Below are 13,948 nucleotides of genomic sequence, written 5' to 3'. Positions count from 1 at the left end.
CAGTTGTCACTGACTTGTTCACAAGGACAGCTCAATTTCTTTCCCCCTGAGGAATCAAACATTGACTTTGCTTCCACACTCTGTAATAATCCAGCTATTGACACATTTATAAATAAGACAGTATTTCAATTAAGCTCTTAACATGAGTTGCTTGTTCTGTTCCATTCATATTCTTCTTTACACGCCACACAGCAGCTGTACCACTTAATGACTGATGAGGTTCTATTCACTTTGTGTTACACAGTGTTCAGTGTATTCAAGCTCAACTTTACGCTTGTCTTTTCCTCTGTTGTGTACATGGATACACATTCTGCATCTTTTCTATCATTGGAACCAGGTAGAGTGTGCCACATGTGTGTTAGGAGTCCTCTTTACTACTACATTAAAAGGTAGCTTTTGATCAGTGACCAATGTTTGTCTGTATGTGCACAAATACTTGAACAACACAGTTCATATTTTAGCAGTTACACTTGTTTATGCCATAATCAACAGAATATATTATCGTGTTGTATGGTATGGTATTGTACAGCAAATGGGATGAAAGAAACTTGCAAGAAAGAAAGACAGAATGGCATTAACTGTAAACAATACACACAAAATATTAAGATTTACACTGGGAATGTTCTGTAGTAAAAGAAGTGCAAGTGAAATAACTGCTTGTTTAATAGTATATCTTACATAACATAAAGTAGCAATTATTGTTTTGATTAAAAAGTAGTCTCCATTAAATACTGTCATTGTGTATGCAGTATGTGACTGAGACACACATTTCACATTGTAACTGGATTCAGAATACAAGAGTCCTCACATTACTCTGTGAGGCAGATCAGACCATGCTTTGACTAATGAAAACAAACATTTGAGTCCTACCTTAAAGCTGTGTTTCCCCAAGTGTACATTTTCTGTTTTCTGCCTTTCCTGAACTTTATTTTTGTATTTGTTGCTGGCAACAAAGAAATTTCCCCATAGTGGGATGAATCAAGTCTATCGTACCTTATCTTACAGGGTAAGTACCACCCAAATTGAAATGATAGTGACATTCATCTCATGTAAATCAACATGTGATAATCACCATGGATTACTGATTCATCTAGCATTTTCCAAGTTCAGTCAGTTTCAGAGAATACTTTCCAGATTAATGTCCTGCAGCAAACACTGATTTGGGGATATTTACACCGGCTTTGTGTAAATGGGCAACAGCTCACATTGTATGCAAACATCTTGAAATGTAAGTCGGTAACTGGATTGGGCTTCAAGGTTTCTCAGACCTGGGACAGCAGGGTTAACCCGCTGTTCGCAGAGAAGCTGTTAACAACCTGTTGAGCTTCTGGGATTCTTTGAGTCCCTGGGGGCACAAGTAGCAAATTGCACTCAGGATGAGGCAGGTAACCCCAGGGGTGGTGGTTTCCATCTTTTCTGCACTTTCCTTTTGTTTGATGTTTTATTCTTCTATTGTCCTATGTAATTTTAAGTGTTTCTATGCCTTTGTATGCATTTTGAATTGCCTTGTGTATGAATGGTGCTATACAAATTAGGGATGTCTAGAGAACCGATACTTACAATACCATTCGATACTATGATGAAAAAAGAACCGTCGCTACTCATTTTTTTTTAAGAATCGATACCATCGGTAGGCTACTACTCTTCTGAATTGATGGGGGCGGTACGCGCCAACAGTACACATGCAACAGGTACAGCAACTCATGAAAGAATGGACACAGCTGCAGCTAAAGCTCCGCCTCGTCTAATGGACAAAAAAGGACCAAAAGTCATGTGCGAAAGTATTTCAGGTAGACAACCATGACGTGGTTATTGACACGCATAAGCCACTGCGTAAACGCCGCCACCGTGGAATTCAAATGAAGGCAGCGATACCATGAACCTAGCAAAGCATATTGGAGACAGGCACCCATCTGGTACCCATCACCCAACCCATCTGCTTAAAGAATTCAAGGTAAATTTGGTTATTCAGCATTAAACATTTGACGTGATAACATCAGGGCTCCACATTGGCACTGGTCCAACACAGTTTTTACAGCCTGGCCCATTTGGACCACCGCCGATACAAAATGTTGACAACAAGAAACTATACCAGCGGTCACTAACAGGTGGACCATGGTCCGGATCTGGACCCAGAAGCTGTCCCATACGGACCCAGACCTACAGTGGTGGAGTACTTCTGTTTTAACCAGTGCAACTTACAGTAGAGTAGATGAGGAAACGCACACAGACCAGTTGCATGTATTTAGAACCATCCCATGTGATATCACTCAGCCAATTACGTCTGTGCATTCAAAGCAGTAAACAGTGACTGACAGTGCATACAGATCAGAGTTGGAGGCAATAGCAATATTCATTTATATGCAAATACTTAAAGTATTTCTTTTTTAACTTTATGGGTTCTTATGATTTTTTTTTTTTACCGTGGTATCAATTTGGTATCGAGAATAGTGTACTTTTAGTGGTATCGGTATCGATTCCTGAATTTTTGGTATCGTGACATCCCTAATACAAATACATGTGCCTTGCCTTGCCTAATGCTTTCATTTACAGGTTTGCACAGCAACATGAAGAAACTGCTGAAGAGATAACCAAGAGGTGATGAGCAAAAACTGTGTTGATGCTTGTCATTTGACTTAAAGCTCCGGGAGACTTTCGTCGCCAATTTTTCATCAAATCTGTAAGACCCCAGTCATAGCCACAGTATCACGATTCTGTAAGTCTTTCCGTGATTACGCACCTTAATCTCTTCCCTCATGGTGAACAATTTCCAAGTGTACTCCACCATAAACAAACCATTTGTTTACAAACAGAGCCAGTAGGTAATTCGGGCATCTTCAGAATTTTGTCACAACGTGCATTGCGGGAAGTGGAGGTTCACGCAGCTGCCTGGCAGCAGCAGTGCAGCCATATGCTATCATATGACTGCAACAAACAACGCAGAAACAGCTGGAACTTAGGCTATGACTCGGGTTTTACAGATTTGGTGAAAAATTGGTGACGAAAGTCTCCCGCAACTTTAATGTATGATATATGTTTCATTTGTACTTCTATAAAGTACAGATTATTGGATATGTGAAACAATTTTATTAAGGTCATGTTTAATAAATAGTATTTTTACTTTTGAAAGAAATTACTCATATCTGGGATTCAAGAGCAATCGGTAACTCATTAACATGTTTGCCAAATCATTTTATGCTTAAGCATGACAAATTCAGACTCTCTTTGTGTGTATGTGTGTCTTTATTTTTTCTTGATGACCTTGGGGTAATTCCAATGTCATCTGCCCACTGATGTCACCTGTGTTGGGGCTAAACAAACACACTTTCACTCTGCTGCAGAAAGGATGACATCACATGTGTGTTTTCCTACCTTGTGTACTGTGGGTCCGGTGCTCGGTCCAGGGATAGTGTCAGGTGATTGCTGTTAAGACAAAATACACAGAAGCCGTCAGACTGCTGCACATACAAAACACACGGTGAAAATTATACACAGAACAAACAAGATCCTGATATGACAAAGACCAACGGTGGTAACTTATTGCTTGCTGTAACACCTGCTATACAGTCAAAAACTGTGATGGCCTAAGGCACATTATCTGACCTGAATTATTCATCAGTAACCTTTGATACATATTCACTACTGAACCAGTTTGACAGTAAACAAAAACAAGCATTTATCAGTTTCATTTTTCAGCCACATAACACAATAATCCACACAAGAGGAAATAATAATGATGCAGTGATAAGTCTTTTCACAGTTACTACTCCCATCAGGCCATGCTGCAGCCTTTACTCTGCGCATTTTCTCTCCACCTCTACTTCACCAATGAGGAAAACCACTCCTAATCTTTATGGATTATTATGGGGTCAGAGGAGGTAGATGGCAAAATGTTGACACTGTGGTCCCACACTGGTCATAAAACAGATTAAAAATGAAAGTAAGTGTTTGATCAAGTAGAGCGGAAATAACACTAACTGCTTTTATTCACTGCACTGTGTAATACAGTGATGTCATTTAACAACACAACTGCAATGCTGCAAAAGCTAACCATTATAAATAAACTTTATTCAGGATTCCTTCATTAGCATTTTTTAATGAGTCGTGTTATTGAAGCATGGTCCTCCACAAATACATGCAATGCAATCATTAGTTGGAATTTACTGTACATGTGAAGGACAATAGTGATGTAAAAAGTAAAGCTATGGCCATATACTATCTGCATAACGGTGTTACCTCATTTAAAGTCCAGTGTTGTCTTTCACTCCCAATAAAGTTACTGGTCAACAGTCTCTGACATTAATTTAGTGGGAACCTTTTGAGTCAGGTATCTTATCTGTGGATTTCCAACCCACGCACAGAAACCTTCAAAATGCCAATAAAAATATAAACCCTTTGATACATATTGTTTATCGTTTTACGGCAATGAATCAGTCATTTATAAGGGCCTTTTTGACACTGATCAATGGAAAAAGGCTGATATCAAAGCAGAAAACACCTTAAAGATATTGTTAATCGAGTACGAATACAAAGCAAACAATGAGTGCAACAATATGTCCTCTTACAGGCTTTACAGCCAATGTTTTTAGAAGTTGTGCAATGAGCTCTCTGGAATTTCCCTGTGTGAAAATAAGGTGTGAAGACTGATTTTATATACATAGATTTCTGCCAAGTATTTTTCTGAATGCAAATGAAATCAAAGTGATCCAATAATTTAAAGTTTTTATGAGGACTGTAACTTTTCACATATTTCTACTAAGATCAGTACAGCACCATTATTTGGTGATCTGAATGATTCAGTAACACCCAGAAGTGTAAGCTCTGACACTAAAGTGCTGCCTCTAATCAAACTCCAAACTGTAGAAGCATATTATGATGAGGATCACGTTGTTAGCCTTCATTAAAACCAGACAGATGAGAGCTGCATTCAAACCTCCTGCAATAGCAGTGCAACTGCTCTAGCAGCAGAGTCAGGGAAGCAGGATCACTGGCAGAGTTGTAGGTTTGATTCCACTGGAGACCTTTAGAGATAACTGAGCCTTAGCTAGAAATTGCACTGCCTTTCGCCTCACACTGCCTCACAATGGCTGACAATAACAAAAAACCAGCAGATGATGATGAATAGTGAGATACAGAGAGATCAAATGATGGAACAAATGAAAAGTAAGTAAGCAACTGTGGAAGATAAATGAAGATGAAGAAATATAAATGAGTTTGCATGCAAGAGGAGAAAGAAGAAAAGGGAAGTCTATGAATATATGACGGGGGATGTGAGCATGACAGATGGAGGAGGAGAGAGATGAAGCGATGAGAGACGGGGAAAGATCATTTTAATTGTAATGGCAAAGGAGAAAAAGATCGAGCAAGACAAAGACGGAGAGGCAGAGAAATGCATGTCTGTGGCTTTGACTTGAAAATGGAATAGAGAAATAATTAGAGAGATGTAGAGCAGCGTGTGTGATCCTCATTAGAGCAATGATACTGTCTGCAACATCTCAAACACACAGACAAACATGAGCAAGTTGGTATACTCACACATCGAATTCAAAGCAAAACTCTGCACTACGTTTACACCGGTGAATTCACATCTGAAACACTGCCACGTAGTCCAGGTCAGTCTCATCATTTGCTTGTTTCGCAGTGACTAATTGCCTCAATAATAAGAAAAACCAACAGGACTCAACAACTCTTTTAGTTGCGGCAAATACAACATCTGAAAAGCAAGATATTCCACTGTTTGTTGTTTCAGATTTATAAACTCTTTTTATGTGAAATAAAAGCTAAGTGAAGAGTAGACACCCACCCAGATATCAGTAAGGAGTCATTTTTTTCTGTTTTTGTGTGAAGACATGCAGTGTTTGGTCTAGGGGGGGTTAAGTAGAGCACACCAGCCAGGGAAGCACACAGACTAAATAAATTGTTTCTGACTCTTGCTATATCTCTGTCCCGCTCTTTCCCCCTCTCTTCTGTCCTAGTCCTGCTATCTTATCTCTCCATCTCTTTGTCTCTGTCTGGTGAACACAGATCTCTCGAGAGGTCTTTGTTTCTCTGCCATCATCTATTCTCACCAACACACTCGCACACAACAGAAGCAGCAGCAGCAGCACTACAGGTGTTATATTCATACTGTATCACAGGATGAGAGAAAAGTCTGCTGGCCATGTTCCTCTGAAGGCCTTTGTCTGGGCTTCATTTTCTTCTTCACACACAAACATGCGCCCTCCTGTCAAAGGCAGTACAGCTCATTGATGTCATTGCACCAGAGGCCACGAGAAACGTGACAGAAGAAAAGATGATGAAGAGAAGAGAAAGAAGAGAAGAGAAGAGAAGAGAAGAGAAGAGAAGAGAAGAGAAGAGAAGAGAAGAGAAGAGAAGAGAAGAGAAGAGAAGAGAAGAGAAGAGAAGACTGCTATAAAGAGAGACCACATGCTGACACGCTTATCTGTGTGATGACTTCAAAGTGTGTATACAGAGAGAGAGAGAGCAGGAGTGAGCGAGGTCATTATCTGCAAGAAATGGATTACTCTCAGATTAGATTGCTGAGCACAGTGAAGAGCTGTAGCACAGTATGCTTGGCAAGCCCCTTCACACACACAAACACACACACACACATATTCACACTAAGCTCCTGTCGACTCCTCGACAGATCTGTCATACAAGGAAGTCAAAATGGAGACATGAAAGTGGATCTGACTCAATGGACACACATTCACACATAGAACTGTTAAGAAAACCCACCTGTCAGCTTAAGGCTACCTGCCTGAGCACATGACCTTTACCTTACTGACTCGCATCAAGAGGAATATTTTAAGGATTATGACAGTTAGGTGTGATTTTTAATTCTCTTATTCAGAAACAAATGCATTTAAATAGTGAAGTCTTCCACATTGATTCATTCATGTTATCTGTAATCATTTATGCTTCTCACAGTGGATTAGAGATTGTTCCAGCTAATACAGGGATGACGCAAAGGCAATGGTCAGGGTTAGGTTAGCTGGTATGTCAGATGTTAGATGCTATCAACCATCTGGCAAATAAAAATATAGATGGCCAAAATGTCTGTGAGACACGGGTAAGTTGCATGTATACAGTAGGCTGTATAAGGGATGAAGTTACTAAGTATAGACTTGAACAGAGCAGCACAATTAATTAAATTGCATCCACAGCCTCTGCAATCACATAATGGAAAAAGGCTTCAGTTTAAAGGTTAAGTGTTTGAATGGTGATATGTGGCGTAAAAGGGGCAAACTAAAGACATATTTATTTTGAAGTTTTTGTATTTTTATACTAGTTAAAGTTTCTATGTTTTGTTTAAAAACAAAATAAAGACAGTTGAAAATGATAATCAATATGTGCAAATGACAGAATACAGGACAATCGCAGATCATAATGGTGTCCAGAATATTTGCAATGTGACCCCTCCTAAAAAGAAGAAACACTGTCTGAACTAGGTTTCAGTTGTGACCATTTCTGGTTTTGTTTTTCAGAACAGCGTGACCACCACAATTCTCCTTTGGGTTACTTCAGTATAGGGTCCTAAAACAAATACAGGCAATGTGACCTCAGTCTGAAAAATCACCTTGGCATTCATGTAAATTTTAAGGCAAATCTAGATCAACATCTGTCACAACTGAGCCATGGCACAAGTTGCTCTGTGAAAAACATTCGGATCTCTTTGACTACACATCAAGTTACAAATGAACCTGTCAACACTGAAATCAGGGGCCTCCATGTTTACTTTAGTATGACAGCACGCTGCATGTGCCGTCTGATTTACTGTACTTTGGTGAATGCAGGTCAGTTCAGGCCATGACTGCTTCAGAGTGGAATCTGATATTGGCCACATTTGATAAAAAAATATCAACACAGAGAGTCCAACAAAATAAATCATATCAGAGAAATAAACCCCAATCAGTCGCACACTGAACTGTCAGAAACAATCAGAGAGCCCAGAGGAAAACCAGGTCAAGCACAGACTGAACATGCAAACTACACGCTCTCAGACAGTCCTTCCTTTTGCGTTGAGGTGGCAGTGCCAATCAACCTTCCTGCCACCTGTGGTTACACTACTGTCATTTAATCATTTCAATCATTATCATATGCCTATGGATGTTTACCCAGTTTGTGAATTTGTGTCATACATTGCTGAAAAAGCTGAAATCTACTGCATCTCTGTTGGTTGGTCTATTCCATTGGTGTGCATGTCCTTTGCATATTTTTTCCTTGATGTCTGCAAGTTAAATTAGACACTGTTCATTCAGCATACAAAATACTGCATGCTTACTTTACTAAGTACTGAGTTCCAAATGTAAACTGAGTATTTAGGTTGTAACTGGGATATTTCTCCATCTGTTAATCTTTTAAGTGCTAGTATTAGTTAGCGTGTGTATGTGTGAGTCTTATGTGCATTTCTCTCTCCACCCTTCAGTCACTCTTTCATCTTTCCTATCTCAATATATAATGCTGTTATGGATGAGAAATATTGCTGGCAGACATAAAAACGCATCACAAGCCACAAATTTGCTGCATTCATAATGCAGAAATTAGATCATCTCCTTGGGAATATCATATGCTCAAAGATAGTAGTTGTGAGAGTGTGGTAGATTTCATAATAACATTTCAAAGTGAATGAATGAATGATGTTTTCAGTAGCACAAGGCACATTAATATGTACTATTATACTACTATATGCACTATGTGTTAGAGTTTTAATCCATGAGAAAGTGTGTGCACATGTTTCTAGTGTGATTCTTTTTGGCTGATCAGCACTAGCCTCTCAAATATGGAATCAAAATGAGCTGTGGTTGTTTCTTTGGAGAAAGGAATAAAAGTAGCCATGGTTTCACTTTAGTAATTTCAGCATATAGAGCTTGGCTATTCTATAGAGCACTCATGTGAGTAAAAGTTGAAACCTAAAAGTAAAGTAAACAATTCTCCTGGCTTCTGTCAAATCACAGGCAATAAAGCACCAATAATTGAATACCAAAGCAAGTCACAACAAACAATAATCTGAAACAGGATTCTCCAAGGTGAGGCAGCTCCAGGCTGGAACCAAGCACGACAGATGGCCCAGTGCAATTCAACTGTTTCAATTCAACTCATAAGCTGTCAGCAAACATCAAAGAAACATTTGACGTCATGTGAAAAACTGCTTATGTCGATATGTTGCGCACCGCTACATAGCAGAAAAATTTGGGAGAAAAATGACTCACGAAATGTGCAGTCGTTAACAAAAAGATGTTTCAAATGTGTCCAATGCCGTCTCTGGAAAGGAAACCAAGTCATGATTTGTATTTGAGTATAAATCACTTTAAATGCAGCTATACTGCAACACAAATACAACTTAACTTCTTGTACCAAATTACAAATGCACATAATTGTTTGTCTTTGAATGCCAAGAGAAGCACAGCCAGCTGCCCGTATCTGTAAAGAACCAGTCTGCACAGAACAGTCATACCTTTACACTACTTACCCACGCCTCATCACACTCACCCAACACTTGTGCAGAAAAACATGAGACTAAAAAGGAAGAATTTCCATATTTTCCCTAATCTGCTCACTCTACTCCTTTTCCTCCCATTGACTTCAGCCCAAAAACAGATGATACAATATGTATGGTACAGTTAAACAGTGACACACACTGTGCTATTTTAGGTGTGATCTAGCTTCTGCAGAAATATTATATAAAAAAAAAAACATGTTTGTGTTACTCAGTAATACTTGGATCCATCCATTCCTCTATTTCTTATGATCACGGCATAATTAATCTATGGACACGCTGTCATATTACCTTCTAAAATTCACTTCAGGGTTGCTTCTAATGAATTTCTTTCCAAGCTGAATGTTTTTTTTCCTCCATGTTTGGATGATTTAAACATTGATAACAATAACACCACGTAACACAAAACTATTGTCCTCCTTGATCCAAAGTGGAATTAGACTACAAACAATGCATATTTTAGCACATTTGAGCCACAGCGGGACTGGAATCGTGGCACACTGTCTCCCATCCCACGGAGGGAATCAAGGACACGTTGTTTTTTTTCTCTCCTGGCTTTCCCTGACGATGAAGATGAGCAAAGTTGACACTGTGAGCAGCTATCAGGTGTGTTCGTTCCACACCAAAGCACACAGTCTCACACATTTACTATTCAAGTGACCAATCATCATGACAAAGAACCAGAGAACCCAGGAGATGTTTGTCACACGATTGATTTACAAATGTGGCCCATTAGGATAGGGGTTGAGTTGAGGTTATGTACAAATGGCTGACTATTAGTCGAATAGCCAGTATTATAAATGAATTGAGATCATTGAAATTTTGTGCAAATATTTCAGCAGGGTATTTAGGAATGATGTATTCAAGCTACTATTACTATTTTAGATAAATAATAGACTAAACTATCAATTAGGGATGTAATGATTACCAGTATAACGATAAACCGAGGTAAAATTGCAGACAGTTAGTATTACCGTTTAAATTCTAATTATCATGATAACCATGTTTGATTACTTTTACTTACACTTTTAGGGGAAAAAACCCTATGTAAAGCTATGCTTTTATGTCAAATATTTGAGTATAGTTTTAATTTATTTTAATTTTGATTTTATATACCAAATATTTGGAACCAATACTCACTTTTAAAGTCTTTCAAAAGGTTTGTTAAGCATCTTTGTGTTATTTATGCAATAAATTATATACATTTTTCAAATCTGATTTTATTTTGTGTGTGTGTGTGTGTTTTCTGGCCTTTTATGTTTATATAGTAGGCTAAAGTGAAAAAATAATAGGCAGATGATATAGATGAAGTTGTGCTGAAAAAACAGATACCAAACATGGGTATAGTAAACATTTCTGTATATAGTATATAAAGGCAAAATCAAAAGGACTGAAAAACAGCCAAAATAGGCTCAGACCACTAAAGGTTAAGATTTGAATGTTTCTGCCAAAAGAAAGTGCATTGTGCAAATTATTTTATGTGTTTGTTTTGGTTTTTTTTTTTTTAATACAACTTGGTTAAATTATTTCAGCATGTGTATGAGTTCTTTTTGAACATTTTGAGCACAATTTCAATAATACCGCGATAATAATGATAACCGTGATATGAAATGTTCATATTGTTACATCCCTACTATCAATACATAATATCATGGATTAATCAATACAAGGTATACACACAAACAGAGATTTGTGTTTATAAATGCAGGTGTGTTTTTTGTGAGTGTGTTGGTAGGTGTATGCCTGTAAACTGTGAGTGTGTGTGTGTGGGGGGGGGGGGGTAGTTAGTGTTGCCTTGGCTACCGTAATGTGAAGGTATGGTGTCCAACAGCAGTTCTGGTTATCATGGATGTATCACACACACGCGCACAGATACACACACACACGCGCGCACACACACAGTGGCTCTGCGACAGTAATGCCTGTAACAAAATGAAAACACCTGAGTCGTGACGGGGTTATGAAACAGCCTCAACACCAAAGAGCTGTCGGGGGGGAGAAAAAAAAAACAACTAATGGTAGAAAAGATTAAACAGTCAGCCGAGGCTAATGTTCATCAAACACGGACGGACGGACAGGTCGGTTTCAGATACTCACGCTCTTCTTCCGCAGGTGCAGTCCGTGCTTGAGTAGCCCCGGTAGATCCCGGATTTTATGCTTGAGCTGAGCCTGGTCTCGTGCGCTCCTGTTCCACCGCAAGCCCGCGAGCAAGCCGTCCTCTGCGGGCTCTGAGTCCTCCATGGTTGTTCGTGTCTCCTTGTCTCCTCTGCTGTCTTGTCCTCAAGTTGCCGCCGCCGTCCTCCGAGTCTCCCTCCGCTCCCGGTGTCTTTACTGTATCCTCACGAGGCGCACCGCCGCCCGCGCCCGTTCGCCATTACCCCCCGCCTCGCGCTCACACTCAGCGACCTGCATCTGCAACCAAACCGCGCGCAGCGTTAACGACCTACTGAAATGTATTCCGCAGCACGCGACGCTGCTGCTCCACCCAATGGCTCGCGCGTCCCACTCTGTACTATATCAGGTTGATGCGTGGATGTGGATGTGCGCGTGGGTCACAGGTGCATAGAAACGTTGCATCACTTCCACCTCTCATTTCTTATCCCGTATGACAAAGGAAAACACGCGACGTACATTTCAGAATACCGCTTTTTTTTCATCGTATGTAACTTTGACACAGTATCATTTTTTCCTGCATATTATAAACACAATAAAGTAGACGACGGTAGGATACTAAAGATATTTGTCGTGTTTGGAGAGAGGGAGAAAACGCTCCAAAAAAAAAAAAAAAAAAAGGCTACGTCACCACATTACCTGGCTCAAATTTCCATAGGTAAACAAAGAGCGGTCACAGAGTGGGTGAGTGGGTGTGGGTGAGTGGGTAGGTGCAGAAGTCTCCCAGACCTGGAGATGTAGACTATTATGTCCTGTCTAACCTGAGGCAACAGACAGGTGTGTTGCAGAATAGAAAGGTCTTTACCCTTTACTCCCCCCCTTTTGTCTTCATAAAATGCATTGATAATAAGAAGAACTTTTTAAAACCTCTTGCTTTGTAAGACATGTTTGCATAACACACTGGTAGGCCACAGTAGTGCTCAGAAGCTGACACAGCGGTGCATCTAGAAAATTTTACATGGGTTGAAAAAGAGTGGGCAAGAAGTCTTAATATGGTGGCGTGGAATTCCCACACTGAACAAAAATATAAACGCACCACTTTTGTTTTTGCTCCCATTTGTCATGAGCTGAACTCAAAGATCTAAAACTTTTTCTGTGTACACACAAGGTTTATTTCTCTCAAATATTGTTCACAAATCTGTCTAAATTTGTGTTAGTGAACACTTCTTCTTTGCTGAGATAATCCATCCACCTTACAGGTGTGGCATATCAAGATGCTGATTAGACAGCATGATTTTTGCACAGGTGTGCCTTAGGCTGGCCACAATAAAAGGCCACTCCAAAATGTGCAGTTTTATCACACAGCACAATACCACAGATGTCACAAGTTTTGAGGGAATATGCAATTGGCATGCTGACTTCAGGAATCTCCACCAAAGCTTTTGCCTGTGAATTGAATGTTCATTTCTCTACCATAAGCCATCTCCAAAGCTGTTTCAGAGAATTCATGAAGAAGACTGTGCGAGGAAAATGGTGGTCACACCAAATACTGACTGGTTTTCTGACCCCCCTGGACCACCCAATACAGTAAAAGTGCACATTTTAGAGTGGCCTTTTATTGTGGCCAGCCTAAGTCACACCTGTGCAATAATCCTGCTGTCTAATCAGCATCTTGATATGCCACACCTGTGAGGTGGATAGACTATCTCAGCAAAGGACAAAGGAGAAGTGCTCACTAACACAGATTTAGACAAATTTATGAACAATATTTGAGAGAAATAGGCCTTTTGTGTACATAGAAAAAGTTTTAGATCTTTGAGTTCAACTCATGAAAAATGGGAGCAAAAACAAAAGTGGTGCGTTTATATTTTTGTTCAGTGTATATATTAAAGCAATGGCTCCCAACCTTTTTTGGCTCGTGACCCCATTTTAACATCACAAATTTCTGGTGACCCCAGACATTCAAAACGGAGACTTTTTTTTTTTTTTGCTAAAATAAATAGTTTTTTTGATCATGTAATAGTTTGCTATACTATGTTACAAATAAATGTTAATTTTATTAGACATTGAGGCTATATAATGTATATTATTATGGACGGAGGCAGAAAAGTCAGGTGTAGATTACTGCACAAAGTGAGAATTTAATTTTTCTTGGTCGGGATATGTACAGTCAGTCCAGGTTGTATTTACAAGACTGACAATTAATACTGAACAAACAAGAACTCAAGCTATGAATTATGAAAGAGCTGCAGCATCTGAAACCGACCACAATGAACATTTGAAAGATAAACAGAACCACAGTGCTTCAGTTTCAGCTTCACAGTTTGTCATGTCTTT

At 39.4% G+C, this 13,948-nt stretch overlaps 1 protein-coding gene across 2 annotated transcripts in view; it reads right to left on the bottom strand.

The window, feature by feature from the left end:
- rapgef5a (Rap guanine nucleotide exchange factor (GEF) 5a) overlaps positions 1 to 12,137 on the bottom strand; it is a 57,857-nt gene extending 45,720 nt beyond the window's left edge. For both annotated transcript variants that reach the window (XM_030147935.1, XM_030147937.1), the window contains exons 1-2: positions 11,597 to 12,137; positions 3,373 to 3,423 (exon numbers count right to left, since the gene is read on the bottom strand). In XM_030147935.1, the coding sequence (XP_030003795.1) occupies positions 3,373 to 3,423; positions 11,597 to 11,740 (195 nt within the window). In that variant the 5' untranslated portion in view covers positions 11,741 to 12,137. The remainder of the gene's footprint in view (positions 1 to 3,372; positions 3,424 to 11,596) is intronic.
- Between the last annotated feature and the right edge of the window lie 1,811 nt (positions 12,138 to 13,948).

This window comes from Sphaeramia orbicularis, chromosome 11 (genome assembly GCF_902148855.1).
Source record: "Sphaeramia orbicularis chromosome 11, fSphaOr1.1, whole genome shotgun sequence".
Taxonomy (NCBI): domain Eukaryota; kingdom Metazoa; phylum Chordata; class Actinopteri; order Kurtiformes; family Apogonidae; genus Sphaeramia; species Sphaeramia orbicularis.
This window is presented reverse-complemented; position numbering and strand designations above follow the sequence as displayed.